Below are 16,171 nucleotides of genomic sequence, written 5' to 3'. Positions count from 1 at the left end.
TTGAACAAACATACACTTGAATATGATTGGACAACGTTGCCGTCTGATGCGTTTTATTCCATTATTCAATTAATCAACCAGTAGAATACGGTTGCTTCTTATCCTCATCGAACTCCAGTTTATTCAATTAATTAAAAATAAAATTCTCGTTTGTCGAACATTGCTCATAAAGTCAATACCACTCAATAAGCCATCCTATATCAGCACTATCTTCAGCGACATACAACTTCCCAAGCCTCAACATCAAGAAAAGTCACAATACAACATGTCCGACAACAACATCCCAAGAGTGGTTCTACCCGACGGCAACAGTATGCCGGTGATCGGCCTAGGCACCAGTGCGCTTCAAACTCCCGGCGAGGTCACCAAGACGGCAGTCCTGGAGGCTATCAAAGTTGGGTACAGACACTTTGATACTGCTTCACTTTATGGGACCGAGCAGCCACTAGGGGAAGCTATGCAAGAAGCTCTCAAACTTGGCCTTGTCGGGTCCAGAGACGAACTCTTCATCACTTCCAAGCTTTGGTTCATTGATGCTCATCCAGATCGTGTCGTTCCTGCTCTCCAAAAATCTCTCGGGTGAGCTTCAACTGCTCTTGTTTTTGTTTTTTAAATTTAAATTTGGGTCAACTCAGCCGATTGAACCCATAATTACAGTTTTGATTATTAATTCTTAAATTAATATCTCGATTGATTCAATGACTAATTTGATTTTTAATATCTTGCATGGAATTCAAAATTCATGCCTTGTGGGGTTTTTTCAGGTTACTAAAACTGGAATATGTGGACCTGTATCTGATCCACATGCCTTTCAGTTCAAAGCCTGAGAGCAACGGTCTATTCCCTTCACAAGAGAACATAGCACCATTAGATATAAAGGGTGTGTGGTCAGCAATAGAAGACTGCAAAAAATTGGGTCTCGCAAAATCAATTGGAGTCAGTAACTTCCCTGTGAGGACACTAGACGCTTTATTGTCAGTAGCTACTATTCCTCCTTGTCTGAATCAAGTAAGATCATCAATCTTATACTTGCAGTTTTCTTCTTACGCGTGTTTCTGGTTCTTGCTTCGCCATATATTCTTGATATATATCTTAGCATGCATGTGGTTATAATAATGACTGATATATTAAGGATCACTATACCTAAGATAGTATGACCAAGCCCCCCTTCCAAATTTTATTTATAAGTTATTTTTAAATTAAGAAAAAATTTAAATCTCATTATTTTTATCTAAAAATTCAACAAGTTTTCAACTTTATTTTTATTAAATATACATATTTTAAAAATAAAATACTCTACTATTTAATAATCTTCTTAGTATTTAATATGGGCAAAATGGTAGAAATGAAAATAAAAATCATAGAGATATTTAAATAGGATCAAAATAAATATTTTTATTTTTTGCTATGTAAATGGAACTGAAGTAGTAAAGTATTATATAAATATTTAACTACCAACTATCCTTTGACCTTTAAAATAAAAGGAGCGTTGAAGAGAGGTTATAATTATTTTTATGATACAGGTGGAAATGAACCCTACTTGTCAACAAAAGGAGCTAAAAGCATACTGCAAAGAAAAGGATATACTTATAACAGCATATTCTCCTCTCGGGGCTCCAGGTTCATGGTGGGGCAACAATCGTATCATGGACAATGAAACACTCAATGACATAGCTAAATCTCATGGCAAAACAGTTGCTCAGGTTTTAATTTTAGTTAATTTCAAGTTGGTTTCAAATGTTTGAAGTGGTTACTCTGTTCATGATGCTGCTGCTGCTTAATTAATGTCGTCTTCTCTTATAATCGTTGAAATGATGAACTGATCGATAATATATTACAATTCAATTGCAATTCTTTTGGTGTAATAGGTCGCTCTGAGATGGCTGTATGAGCAAGGAGTGGGATTCATTGCCAAGAGTTTCAACAAAGAGAGAATGAAACAGAACTTAGAGATATTTGATTGGTCACTTAGTGAACATGACTTGGAGAAGATAAGTAAAATTAAACAGATAAGATTACATCAGGAGAACCCTATGTTGGAATACATTGCTTAGCCTGATGCTTACATGGTTCATAAACTCCATGCTAAGTTATATCATATACAATAACGACTTTGTTTTATAGTTTTTCTTGTTTTATTTTCTTATATATTTAGTGCATTTGAATTTTTTAACTGGTACCCACATCTGAACTAGCCTCGGACGGTTTATTTATTTTTATTTTGTTAATGTCTTTGTTCTTCCAATAAAGTGGTTATTTGCCTTGCCAATCAACGAACCATTGTTGTCCATTGTAATTTAGGCGGAATGCGGAACTAGAATATATATATGTATAGCAACTTTTATTGCTTTATGTTTGAAGGAGTTATTGATTTAATTCCTCAAGTTTAATTTTTATCATTTCAATCCTTAATATTTTATAAATTTATCTAAATGGTCTTTAATCTTATGAGATAAATTAACACCATTAAATTACACTGACATAGGTAATGAAAATGCGGCAGCCATGTAGATTAATAATGTGAAAAGCAATAATGTTGACTTTGATAAGAAAAAGCCACGTAATTTTTTTTAAAAAGTAGATTAAATTAGGAATTATACTACAACAACAATAACTAGCCTTCACTGGCTAGTGCAAAATACTATTTTAACGATACCATTTTTACAACAGTTGCCTAAATAATTGTGGAGATAATATATTTAGTGAAAAACATAATTTTTAATCCCTGCACTTTGTATATGATTTGTTTTTGGTCCCTACACTTTATTTTTGAGGTTTTAAGTCCCTACAATTTTCTTCATCTGCACTTTAAGTCCCTACACTTTTAGAGGGATGCTAACATGGCATTAACAGTGTTAGTTATGCTAATGTGGATAATAATATTATTAATTATATGGTGATGTGTCACTTAGTGGCTAATGTATATTTTTTTTTAAAAAAAAGAAAAGCTTATGTGTATTTTTTTTAATTATTATACATATAAAGGTAGGGTTCAAGGCTATGAAAAAAATGTCACGTGTCTATTTTTAGGTTTGTTACAATTCTATGTTTTAAGGTGCTTTTTTTGCAATTCTGTGCTCCAAAATCAGGTTTGAAGTTAGGTTCAGGATGATTTATTATTTTTTAATGTATGTAAAATATATTATTCAGGTTTAGAGTTAGGACAATATTTTCTCACTTTTTGATTATTAGAAAAAATACTCCCTCAAGTCTTATTTATAGGACATATTTAGAAGAAATTTTTGGTTCAAGATATAATATATTTAATAATATAGTTATATCACTATTTAAAGCCAAGGGTAAAAATGAAAATTCATATCATTTTTTATGATATAAAAAAACTAACTTTTTCTAAAATGCATGAAATGATTAAAAGTGTTTTATAATAAGATCAAAAGGAGTCCACATCAGCTTTTCTTTCTTTTTTCCTCACAAAAAAATACACATCATCCACTAACTAACATGTCACCATATAATTAACGGTATTATTGTCCACATCAATATAATTAACACTGTTAGTGCCACGATATCACCCCCCTAAAAGTATAGGGACCTAAAGTATGGACTGAAAAAACTATAGGAACTTAGAACACTGAAAATAAAACATAGGGACCAAAAGCAAAGCACATGCAAAGTGTAGGAACTAAAAGTTATGTTTTCCCTCCATTTAGTGCCAAATATGTAAATATGGGGGATATATAGTTATTTTTGAAACAGTTATAAAGATCAATTGTTTCCATAATGAATTTATCATCATAAATAAAAAAAATAAAATGTAATATTTTAATTAATTTAAATTATCAATTTTTTTCATTATTTTAAAATTAATTATATATTGTAATGACCTAAATTTTTAAGTAAAATTAAAAATGTATTTTGATTGTATTTTATTAATATTCAGAGTAAATGCAAGAAGAGCTAAAGAAGGAAGGGTGGTTTAATGCATCTATCGTGGGTGTTTAAGTTCAATTCTTGAGTTCAAATCCTCTTAGCAAACATAGAGGAATTTTATTTTTGCCTCAGACATTGAAAAATTATATTGTCCTAACAAAGCCCATCAGATTTCCCCCCTTTTTGTCTATCATTTTCCCTGATCAGTTTGTGTGTCTTGGACCGTAGAGAAAGCCAGAGAATTTGTGTCCTATAAGCTTCGAACCCTCAATCTTGCAATCTCTATCCTCTGCCTCATCTCTGTTATCTAGAATATTCTCTAAATTCTTTTATCATTATTGTATATATATCTCAGTCATTATTAGGAGATATTATTTGATATTATTATGTAATTTTTAATCATTATTAGGTTGTCTTTTTCTTGATGTATATATTGTACCTTTCAACTCAATAATAGACAAGATATTTTCTCCATATTTCTCTTGCTCCTTTCATGGCATCAGAGCTGTATTTTTTTTCCCGCTCCTTCTTCCAGTACTACATCTCCATCATCTGCTTATTTCATCCTTGACACTGCCCTTGGCTGTTCTTTTTTCATCTGCTCGTTTCATCTATTTTCTCTTCTTCCTCATTGAATTTTTAGAACTTCTCTTTCTGATTAAGCCAATCCATGTGGACTCTTTTATTTTGAGATTCTTACTTCACCGTGAAATTCTCGTTTAATCACCGTCTCCTCTTGGTCTTTCTTATTTATTATTTTTTTACCCCTTATTCTTCAATGGAAAAATCTGAGTTTGCTCAATCTATTTCTATTTTATTGACTGGTCCTAACTATCGCTTATGGATGGAAAGCATGCGTGGTTTTTTGAAAAGCAAGAAACTTCGGCGATATATTACTGGAGATGTCTCATTTCCTGTGGGATCCTCTTTTGAAGATGACTAAAAATTTACTGATCGATTAGATGATTAGAATAGTAAAAATAATCAAATCATAACATGGTTTCAGAATACTTCTACCGCTAGTATTCATCAACAGTTTGGGCGCTTTGAAACTGCTAAGGAGGTATGGGATCATCTTGCTAGCCGGTATACCTCTTCTAATTTGTCCAATCAATACCAACTGTAGAAGGACTTGGCTGTTCTCAAAATGGAGAAAGGTTAACCGTTGCTTGAGTTTCTTTCTAAAATAAAGGCTATTTGGGACCAACTAGCCTATTCTGAGCCTACTTTTAAAAATGATGAGGATGCTAAAGTTTTCTTCAAGTGGCAAGATCCACTTCGTCTTATACAATTCTTGATGGCTCTTACTGATAATTTTGAGCCTGTTCGTGCCTTTCTGCTCTACCAAAGCCTACTTTTGACCTTGAGGATGCTCTTCCTCGTCTTTGTTCCGAGGAAACTCGTTTGGGTCTTCTCCAACGATCCCCTGACATGGCTTTCGTTGCTCCTAGAAGGAATTCTAAACTTTATTGTCGTTGGCCTCAATCTACTCACACTTTTAATCAGTGTCCATATATTGAATGCAGAACTTGCCAGAAGAAGGGACATATTGCTTCAAATTATCCTTCTTTGACTTGTCATTATTGTAAGAAGCCTGGCCATTTTATTGATCAGTGCCCCACTCGACCTCCCAAACTTGATCAAGGGAGGTTATTCAAATCTGGTTTCTCATCATCCAAGCCTGCTCTATCTGTTACTGATGAGCCACCTATTGCTGCTGCTTCCACTTTGGGATCCTCTACTATTAAACTTGAGTCTTTACTCCGCAAGCTTATCTCCAGCTCTTTCAATCCATCTGCTGCCTTAGCCATACCTTCAGGTACACCTTCTTAGTATTTTGATTCTGCCTGTTGTAACCATATGACCAGTCAAAAATACTTTTTCTCCTCCATGTCACTTAATACTATTGCTCACCCTATATATACTGCCGATAACTCCCAAATGCCTATTAGTCACATTGGTACTATTTCCTTGCCCTCTCTGTCCATTCATGATACTTATTTGGTCCCTAACATTAGTTTTAATCTCCTATCTATCGAACAATTAGTTGATATGGGCTATGATGTTTTATTTAACAAATGTGGTTGTGTTGTTTCTAATTCTCAGACAAGACAGGTTATCGGGATTGGGCGTAAGGTTGGTCGAATGTTTGAGCTTAATTCCTTGCATCTTCCTGAAGTTACTTCTTCTAGATTGTGTGCTCCCTCCACTTCTACTTTGAATTATGGCATTGTTGTCTGGCTCATCCATCTTTAACTGCTTTTCATCTTTTACTTTCTACTAGTCTTTTAGGACATATTGATGTTGAGACTTTACATTGTATCTCTTGTCAAATTACTAAACAGCCTGCTTTATCATTTAATAAAAATGACTCTATTGCTAATGAGTCTTTTAATTTAGTACATTCTGATGTTTAGGGCCCAGCACCCACTCCCTCTATGGGAGGCTCACGATATTTTATGACTTTTGTTAGTGATTTCTCCCGTTATACTTGGATTTACATGATGAAAAGTCAATCTGAGTTGCCTAATATCTATATTAAATTTGCTACTATGGTTCATACTCAATTTTCTAAAGTTATAAAAATTTTTCACCGTGATAATGCCTTAGAATACCGGTATTCTAAATTGCTCAAATTTCTTGATGCTCAGGGTATAATCTCTCAATACTCATGCCCTTACACCTCTCAATAAAATGGCTGAGCTGAACAAAAACACCGTCATATTCTTGACTCAGTTTGAGCCCTCTTTATTTCTTCTTCCTGTCTTGAACGCTACTGGGGGGAAGCTACTTTAACCGCTGTCTATTGCATAAATAGAGTTCCTACCCCAGTTCTTAGTAATATTTCTCCTTTCAAGCACCTTCATAGTATTACTCTTGATTATAGTCTTTTAAAAGTGTTTGCCTATGTCTGTTTTGTTCTCCTCCCTCCACATGAAACTACTAAATTGCAAGCTCATGCCTATGTTTGTTGTTTTCTTGGTTATGACCCTGAGCATAAGGGTTATTATTGCTGGGATCCTATATCTCTTCACATTCGAATCTCTCGTCATGTTGTTTTTTTAGGAACATATGATGTTTTCATCCTTAACTGATTTCTCCTCCATTTCTCCTCCTTCACCTTCTATTTTCACAGATCTTTCGCTTGATCTTTTTCCAAGTGACATTGATGCAGATTCCCCTGTAGAGCTCACTACCAATGCTACGCCTGCTCCTGATATGCCTACTGTCATGCCTCAAGATGTTTTCACAGAAGCCACGTCTCCTGAGCCCGTATTATCCGATGATACTCGGCCCCACCATATAAGAAACCCGCCCTCTTACCTTAGTGATTACCATTATTTTTCTATTGTTCTCCAGTCACAGGAAGGCAAATCCTTTAAGGAAGCTTCTTGTGATCCCTTATGGTAGCAAGCTATAAATGAAGAATTACAGGCTTTGGAGAAAATGCACACTTAAGATCTTGTTGATCTTCCTTCTGGTAAAACTCTTATTGGTTGTCGATGGGTATACAAAAACAAGACTCATTCTGATGGCTCTTTAAAGCAATGTAAGGCCCGCTTGGTGGCCCAAGGGTTTACACAAGAATATAGTGTTGATTATGAGGAGACTTTTGCACCTGTTGCACACATGACTTCTGTTTGCAGTATTCTAGCCATTGCTGCTGTTAAGCACTGGTCCCTTCATTAGAGAGATGTTAAAAATGCTTTTTTAAATAGAGATCTAGAGGAAGAAGTGTATATAAAGCCTCTACCTGGGTATCAGCATCCGAAAGATAAGGTTTATCGTCTTTGTCGAGCTTTATATGGGCTCAAGCAAGCTCCTCGTGCATGGTTTGCTAAGTTTAGTAATACTATGAGTCAACTAGGCTTCACTTGTAGTCCTCACGACTCAGCTCTTTTTGTTCAATCTACTGCTCGTGGTATTGTTTTGTTGTTGTTGTATGTTGATGACATGATTATCACAGGCAGTGATGATACAGGAGTCCACGAGCTTAAGATATACTTGGGGCAGCAATTTGAAATGAAGGATCTTGGTAACTTGAACTATTTTCTTGGACTTGAGGTCCATCATAGGAGAGATGGTATGTCTCTCTCTCAGGTCAAGTATGCTATTGATTTAATATCTTAAGCTCATCTTTCTGATGAGGAGGTTGAAAATACTCCTATTGAGCTAAACGTTTACTATACTTCTACTGATAGCACCTTGTTGGATAATCCCACCCATTACCACCAGTTGGTTGGGGGCCTTATTTATCTTACTGTGACCCACCATGACATTGCTTATGCAGTCCACATTATTAGTCAGTTTATGTCAGAGCCTCGAACTACTCATTATGTAGTAGTTCTTCAGATCCTTCAGTACATCAGAGGCACTCTATATCATGGGCTTCATTTCTCTGCTAGCTCCTCTCTTACACTAGGAGCTTACTCGGATGCCGATTAGGGTGGTAATCGTGATGAAAAGTTTGAGAAGTTGAAAAGTGATGCGGAGACACCGTTGTATGCTGGTTGTAGTGCATCAAAGTTGTCAGCAGTGTTAAAATTGTACAACATACAGGCAAAACATGGATGGAGTGATGCAAGCTTTACTGAGTTGCTTGGGTACTTGAAAGTAGAATTACTTCCTAAGGAAAATGAGCTTCCTTGTCGAATATATGATGCAAAACAAGTATTGCGATCAATTGGCATGAGTTAGGAAAAGATACACTCGTGCCTTAATGATTGCCTTTTATTTCGGAATGAATATGCATCGTTAACCGAGTGTCCGAAGTGTAATGCCTCACGCTACAAGCAGAACGGATCAAGTCCCGCGAAGGCACTATGGTATTTTCCAATCGTGCCTAGATTTAGACACATGTATAGCAGTGTAGAAATTGCAAAAAACTTAACATGACATGTGGATGAAAGGATAAAAGATGGCATGCTTCGTCATCCTGCTGATTCTCCACAATGGAGAAAGATTGATTATGAGTACCTAAATTTGGGGAAGAGAGTAGGAATCTATGCCTTGCATTGTCTACCGACGGGATAAATCCTCATGGGATTCAAAGTAATAGCCACAGCACTTGGCCAGTCATTTTAGTGATTTATAACCTTCCTCCATGGCTTTGCATGAAGCGCAAGTATATGATGTTGTCCATGCTAATTGCGGGACCCAAGCGACCTGGGAATGACATAGACATATATTTGGCTCCTCTAATTGATGACTTGAAGATCATGTGGGAGTCAGGTATAGATGTATATGATGGGTATAGAGAAGAAAGATTTAATTTAAGAGCTATGCTCTTCGGTACAATTAATGACTTTCCTGCTTATGGCAATTTGTCAGGGTATAGCATTAAAGGGCAACTCGGATGCCCTATTTATGAAGAGGGAACACATTCTATAAGGCTTCAGCATGGGATGAAGAATGTTTACCTCGGCCACTGTAAGTTTTTACACCAAGACCATCATTATCGGCGGTTGAGAAAAGCGTTCAATGGAAATCCAGAAGAAGGTAAGACACGTTTGCCGTTAACTAGTGACGACTTGTTTGAGAAGATTAAAGATTTGGATATTGAATTTGGCAAACCATTTGCAAGGCACCTTGGGACAATCGGATGGAAGAAGAGATCTATTTTCTTTGAACTCCGTTATTGGACCACCTTGGATGTTCGGCATTTTCTTGATGTCATGCATATTGAAAAAAATGTCTGTGAGAGCCTTATTGGGACTTTACTCTAAGTGTTAGGAAAAACAAAAGATGGCATAAAAGCAAGGTTGGACATGGTCTCTTTAGGAATAAGAGAAGAATTAGCACCCTAAGATAAGGAGAACCGTACCTTTCTCCCTCCGGCAGCTTATACGCTATCTAAGAAAGAGAAAACTACATTTTATGAGTTCTTTAATGTAGTTAAAGTTCCTGAGGGTTACTCTTCAAACATAAAAAATATTGTATCAATGAAAGATTTGAAGTTGAAGGGCTTAAAGTCTCACGATTGCCATGTTTTAATGGAGGATTTCATTCCAGTTGCTATACGTGCAATTTTACCCCCTAAAGTACGAGGGACGGTCACTAAGTTATGTTTGTTTTTCAAGTCCATTTACAGTAAAGTGATTAACCCACATAAGATGCCAAGGTTGCAAGCTCGAATTGTATTAACACTATGTGAGTTTGAAATGTATTTTCCACCGGCATTCTTTGATATTATGATCCACCTAACTATTCACTTGGTTAGGGAGGTTCAAATGTGTGGGCCTGCTTATTTAAGATGGATGTATCCTATTGAGCGCTATATGAAGATTTTGAAAGGCTATGTGAAAAATCGAAGTCGACCGGAGGGTTGTATTGTTGAACGGTATATTTGTGAAGAGGCTGTTGACTTTCGTACTGAATACCTGAGTCATATTAGCTACGTTGGGCTTCCAAAGTCTCGAAGTATGGGTAGAATAAGTGGAGAGGGGATCATGGGAAACAAAGTCATTACTATGTCAAGTGTACAGTGGGAGCAAGCCCACTTATATGTGTTGCATAACAATGAAGAGATTGAAGAGTATGTAGATAAGCATATGGTTGAACTTAGGAGGGACAATCTCAATAAATCAGAAATTTGGTATGCTAGGGAACACAACAAAACTTTTACAAGATGGTTTAAGGAGCACATTCTTCAAAAGTTAAATGTTAATTCCAATTCAGTTTCTAACAAATTGAGATGGTTAGCTAACGGTCCAAGCAGACAGGCCATTTCTTACACTGCTTACCTTGTCAACAGATACATATTTTATACAAGGGAGTAAAATGATAGGAGCACAATGTAAAATAGTGGTGTAACTCTTGTAGCTCATTCCATGCATATTTCCAGCACTAAGGATAAAAATTCTATCTATGCAAACATGTCATATTTTGGTGTAATTGAGCATATATGGGATTTAGATTACATATCCTTTCGAGTTCCAGTCTTTGGGTGCAAGTGGATTGATCGAAAAAATGGCTTGAAATTTGATTACCAATTTAGCTTTGTATAAGTCAATTTAAACAAGGAAGGGTATAAGGATGAGCCTTTTATTTTAGTGCAACAAGCCAAACAAGTGTTTTATGTCCCTAACCCTGCTAATAAGGGGTGGTCTATTCTTATGTCACATGAAAAAATAAATGAAAATGTAGCAATTGAAGATGACCCATTCGAAGGGACATCAAATCAAAGTAACGACACTGTTGATGAAGCTCTATACATGAGAAATGATCACAATGAAGGCATTTGAATTTCAAAGAGGGGTAAATTATTTCAGCATAAGAAGAAAATATTTCAAGGAGGGGAAAGTAAAAAACCCAAGTCAAGGAAATGAAAAAGAGCAACTTGAACATGTAACCTTTGAATTAATTATGCCATTTTTGTTTCATGTTTGAATTAATATAGTCGATTATATTTGAATTAATCATGGTTGATTAATTTTTTGAATTAATCATGGTTGATTAATTTTGAAATTTTATTGTGTTACAGGTAAATGGCTTCAAATTCTGAGTCCACTAAAATCCCTCCATCTGATCCCACTACAACTTCTACTGATGCTCCATCGTCACAAAAAAAATTGAAACAGGAATATTACAATATCCAGCAAGGCCTAACAATAATGGAAGAAGTCACAAAAACAAGAGCAGTAGGGAAAAAAATATCAGTACAGTGGAACAAGAAAGGCCAAGCCATCAAATCTGCAAAGTTTATAAGTTATTTTAGGGTTGTGACAAAGACAACTGTACCTATCACGCAGAAATCTTAGCGCAAAGTTGATCAAGCCATGAAGGACATTGTTTGGGAGATTTTATCTATAAGTTGCATTTGACTAAGTTATATTTTATTATAATATTTTAAATTGATGCACCTAACATATTTATTTTATTTTACAGTCAGGATTTGAAATAGACGAGAGCAAGAAGGATTTTGTCCTTCAAAAGGCTGGGAGGGCATTACGATCTTTCAGATATTTTATTACACAAAAATATTTGAAAGACCCTGATGCTGAATTTGTAGCCTAAGTTCCTCCTTTATTATAGCCTTTAGTAAAGCAAGAAGATTGGGATGCTTTTGTTGTCTCTCGGCGCGAGAAGGAATTTAAGGTATTTATGTTTCTAAAATTTAAATTTTAGTGCCTTTTATTGAATATATCTATGTGTACTAATAGGATATTTTTGTTATTGATTAAAGGAACTGAGCGCCCAAAATAAGAAGAGAGTGGCCAAGAATGAATACCTTTATAGAGCAGGAAGGTTAGGGTATGCAGGCGTGGAGCAGAAAGAAGTTGAGGCTGAGGGATTGGATGTTACCATATCCCTCCAAAGACTTTGGGCATTGGCACGAACAAATAAAGATTGAGTGATTGACAACCCTCGTGTGAAAGAGGTTGCTAAAAAAATTGTAAGTGTTATTCTTATCTATCAATTAATAAATGATTATTAAAAGGCATACTAATTAGCTCTACTTTTCACAGGATTCCCTCTCTCAAGAAGTATCACAGGGCAAGCTTCTTGAGCATGAGAATATCTTAGCTAGAGCATTGGGGACCCCTGACCACCCTGGTCGTGTTAGGGGTGTTGGCTCCGGTGTCACAAAGAAGCAATACTTTGGCAAGATTAAGAAGCGAACATCGACTTCTTCATCCGAGGTCCAACAGTTGAGAGAAGAGCAAGCTGTTATGAAGCAACAGCTAGAAGCCCAAGTGAAGTTAATTGACATGCTATTGAAGGGCCAGATCCCTGGGAGGCTTTTGGGTGACGTTAGCCCCAGTGGAAAAGATAGCTGCACAGTCCCTTCAGACAAAATACCCGAGGTAATGCATTTTCTCTTTTAAATTTGTTCAACTAATTTTTTATCTAAACAACTAACGTTCTTCATTTATTTAGGGCGAGAATGACTGCAACTGTTTAGCAGACGATCCGTCACGCAAAGTAGTTGCAACGGGACACATGTATAACATTGCCGGGGATACAATCCATAACCTTCCCCTCCTGCCCGATTGCATTAGGGTTTCCTTGCTTGTTGCAATCGGGCAGGAGACGGTAGGAGATGAGATGCAGACGGTAGGAGATGCGTTGGGGAGCTTCATTGCATGGCCCAGCCACCTTGTTATGGTTGGTACACTAAAGCTGACAAAGGACCCAAAGCCGTCAAAGGACCCCTTGCCACCAAAGAAAAAGGTATATATGATTTATTTAATTATTTAAAATCTTTAATATATATGTATATATATATATGTCTAACTTTTTCATTGTATAGCCAAGGGGGAAAAGCAAATTGAAGGGTAAGGTGTCGGGCCATACTAAAGAGTCAGTCACGGTTTCACAACATACAGTGCCTATGCCTGTTGTAGAAAACAAATTCCATGACTCTCTTGAGACCTATGCTTCGGCTATGAGGATGATTTGTCAAGAGCCGATAGGGGATATCATTAATTTTGACGATGTGCTATTTGGTAGAGCATCATTTGAAGTCGTTCGGGATGAAATTTTGAATGAAATCCTCAAGCATGATATGGCGAGCACTAGTTTGATGACTTCCTACATGAGGTAATTCTTCAATATTTATTACTTAATTTTTTGAATTATTTATGTGTGTGAGTATGCAAGCATATTAACTTGTATATTTTTTCACCCAAGTCACCTTTATACCTCATTCGTGGTTCCTGGTAGCCTCGAGTTAAAGATCAAGCTAGTTAATCCTCACGATGTCTCTCCCCACAATAATATTACAAAGGAAGCCCTTGAAAATCAAGCAAGAATGCTTTCGGATCAATTTCAAGAAAGGGGAGCAGCGAAGGATACTTTATTTCTCGCTCCTTACTGCCAAAGGTGAGTTGTTAATATTTGTTACGAGTAAATATTTTTTTATATTTATTTATTTGGTAACATGTGCTGTTTCTTGTTAGGGGACACTGGATGCTTATTGTGGTTAATCCTGTTGCTCCAAAAATATGGTATCTCGATCCCCTTAATGGAAAGCCAAGCAACAGGAAAGATATGGTGGTACTTTTTAATGAGTAAGTTGGATTTTTTTTACTTGTTATTTCTTTTTAATTTTAGTTTTCATTCATATATATTTCTCACATTCATTCCATAATTCCTTCTTAGAGCTGTGGTGTTGTATCGCACTGCGACCGACATGACTATGTCCCCTAAGATGAGGGCATTCGAATCTTCAGAGAAATGGGTCACTATTAAGGTATTCGTTTAATTGGTCAAGTTTTTAATCAAGAAATTGTCTCATTATATTTTACAATTTCATTAATATGTGTTTTTTTATAGTGTCCATTCTAGTTAGATCAGAGCAATGACTATGGTTATTGCTTGATGAAGTTCATGAAGGACATTATCACTCATGCCCCTACCACATTATCTAACAAGGTATATATATATATATAATTTAATTACACTTTAATTATAAATTTTAAATAATTTTAATTAGCTACCTATTAACTTGAAATTGTTGTAACTATTTGCTTACAGTACTTCGAGGACGTTTATTGCGTTCATTATACGACTGCACATGTAGAAGAGGTCCTTGAAGAGGTGGCCCAATGTGTTTTCAATATGTGGGTAGCAACAGTAGTTAGGCCGGTACAATAGTTAGTTACATTTATATACACATTTTTGGGCCAATTTTTATGGGATAGGCTACTTAATTTTGAAACATTAATTTACAAATAAGTTTAGATTTTAAGGTTAAATGTATAGGAATTTTTATGTTAATTAGATAGGAGATACTATTACAAACATTCATTATATTGCATTATTTTCATTGCTGGCTAGCTGTTTTTTATCTTTATCTGTATCTTTATACAGGAGGCTGCTTTAAAAGCAGCCACCATATTTAAAAAAATTATGTCATTAATACTTGACGGTTATTTCAAAATAACCGTCAAGTATCAATATAGTTAACACTTGTTTCAAAACAAGCGTCAAGTATTTGTAAATACTTGACGGTTATAAGAAAACAAGCGTCAAGTATTTATGGCCAAAAGAACTGGCAGGTTTTGGCCATAAAAATACTTGACGCTTGTTTTGAAAAAAGCGTCAAGTATTTATTCTGGGAAGTGCATATTTACTTCATATACTTGACGGTTTTTTTTCAAATAACCATCAAGTATAAGATTAATACTTGACGATTTTTAACCGTCAAGTATTATTTCTTTAATATATGTCGCACCCTTACTTGATGGTTAAAAACCGTCAAGTATTGTGAAAAATAAGCATCAAGTATGGGTATTTTCTGTGGTAGTGGTGGCGTGGGGTACATCACAGACCTTCTTCCTATGGTGCCACATCATGTCTTGCTGGTGCAATGGAAGGACCTCTGACTTTTTTTCCCTTCATTTCTCCTATGCTTTAAGGGTGTGTATTGTTCCATTTTCTTTCCTCTACATTAGAAGATCAGTGTATGTGCATAAGTGTACATTGGCGTATGGAATTTTTGAATTTTTCTTCCTTGTTCTGTTGTTGTTCGTGAATGTAAGGAGGTAAGGATTCAATTAAGCTAAAATTTGTGTCTTAGGAGTGGATTCACTTGAAAATTTTGGTTATTATAAGAGGAAGATGAGTTGATTTTCTTTGAGCATGAATTGTGTTCTCTTTGAAATTGAAATTGATTTTTTTTAATTAACAAATAGAACTTAGGAGGTTGAATGATTCCAATAATTATATTGAAGAATTTTTTTTGGGGAAATGGAATTGAGGAGGAAGAATTTGGAATATATTCGTTTAAGGTTTGATGCTTGCAAAGTGTTTCATAAAATGCAAGGAGTTGAGAATTGGTCATCTGAATCGATGAGGGAAAAAGAGCTTTTTGTTCAGAGGTATTCTTATAGAAATTTTTTTGTTGTGTCTTGATAAAAGGTTGAATAGCATAATTTGATTTTTCCATTCCCTTTAAATTCTTTATTATGTCATTGAATTTGGGTTTTTCTTTTTGATGAATGAATTTAAGGATCAGTAAATTGTGAGAAGATTTGTTGATGTTTATATGTGATGTGGATAGAGAATAAAGAAAGCAAGAAGCTTGTTGTATTGACTTTTTTCTCTGGCACATAAAGTGTTTGACATAATGTTTGAGTGAAGAATTTTAATTAAATGAGTACCTAAACTTGAGCAAGTTAATCCTAGTTAAAATTTTATGTTTAGGTCACTTGGTTTTTCATCAACAGATATATATGTAAATATGTTTGTGTGTGTGTTCATGTCTGTATGTGTATCATATCTATATTGAGATGATGTGCTTGAAAACTTGTGAGAGCATTTGATTAAGGATCAA

At 35.4% G+C, this 16,171-nt stretch overlaps 2 protein-coding genes across 4 annotated transcripts; both read left to right on the top strand.

Moving 5' to 3' along the window:
• Positions 1-209: 209 nt before the first annotated feature.
• Positions 210-2,179, top strand: LOC129318162 (non-functional NADPH-dependent codeinone reductase 2-like). The gene is made up of 4 exons (XM_054962778.1): positions 210-579; positions 765-1,008; positions 1,524-1,703; positions 1,869-2,179. The coding sequence occupies exons 1-4, from the start codon at positions 266-268 to the stop codon at positions 2,052-2,054; spliced, it is 924 nt and encodes a 307-aa protein (XP_054818753.1). The 5' UTR covers positions 210-265; the 3' UTR covers positions 2,055-2,179.
• A 317-nt stretch (positions 2,180-2,496) lies between these two features.
• Positions 2,497-14,664, top strand: LOC129318161 (uncharacterized). Of its 3 annotated transcripts, XM_054962776.1 has the most exons (11): positions 2,497-11,238; positions 11,375-11,988; positions 12,077-12,286; positions 12,360-12,698; positions 12,772-13,065; positions 13,145-13,434; positions 13,525-13,716; positions 13,794-13,904; positions 13,996-14,086; positions 14,170-14,268; positions 14,371-14,664. In XM_054962776.1, the coding sequence occupies exons 4-10, from the start codon at positions 12,564-12,566 to the stop codon at positions 14,179-14,181; spliced, it is 1,125 nt and encodes a 374-aa protein (XP_054818751.1). In that variant the 5' UTR covers positions 2,497-11,238; positions 11,375-11,988; positions 12,077-12,286; positions 12,360-12,563; the 3' UTR covers positions 14,182-14,268; positions 14,371-14,664. The 3 variants fall into 3 exon arrangements, with proteins under 3 accessions (XP_054818751.1, XP_054818752.1, XP_054818750.1); XM_054962777.1 differs by having other exon boundaries at positions 2,497-11,988; positions 13,558-13,716; XM_054962775.1 differs by having other exon boundaries at positions 2,497-11,988.
• The last annotated feature ends 1,507 nt before the right edge of the window (positions 14,665-16,171 follow it).

This window comes from Prosopis cineraria, unplaced genomic scaffold, assembly GCF_029017545.1.
Source record: "Prosopis cineraria cultivar Desert tree isolate PC_DT_omini unplaced genomic scaffold, ASM2901754v1 PC8, whole genome shotgun sequence".
Lineage (NCBI taxonomy): Eukaryota > Viridiplantae > Streptophyta > Magnoliopsida > Fabales > Fabaceae > Prosopis > Prosopis cineraria.
This window is presented reverse-complemented; position numbering and strand designations above follow the sequence as displayed.

Bases quoted from the DNA above. Each gene is read 5' to 3' on its own strand.
- LOC129318162 (XM_054962778.1), top strand. From the start codon at position 266: ATGTCCGACAACAACATCCCAAGAGTGGTTCTACCCGACGGCAACAGT. The intron at 580-764 runs GTGAGCTTCAAC...GGGTTTTTTCAG, and splicing joins GCTCTCCAAAAATCTCTCGG to GTTACTAAAACTGGAATATG. The intron at 1,704-1,868 runs GTTTTAATTTTA...TTGGTGTAATAG, and splicing joins ATGGCAAAACAGTTGCTCAG to GTCGCTCTGAGATGGCTGTA.
- LOC129318161 (XM_054962776.1), top strand. From the start codon at position 12,564: ATGAAGCAACAGCTAGAAGCCCAAGTGAAGTTAATTGACATGCTATTG. The intron at 13,717-13,793 runs GTGAGTTGTTAA...GTTTCTTGTTAG, and splicing joins CTCGCTCCTTACTGCCAAAG to GGGACACTGGATGCTTATTG. The intron at 13,905-13,995 runs GTAAGTTGGATT...ATTCCTTCTTAG, and splicing joins ATGGTGGTACTTTTTAATGA to AGCTGTGGTGTTGTATCGCA.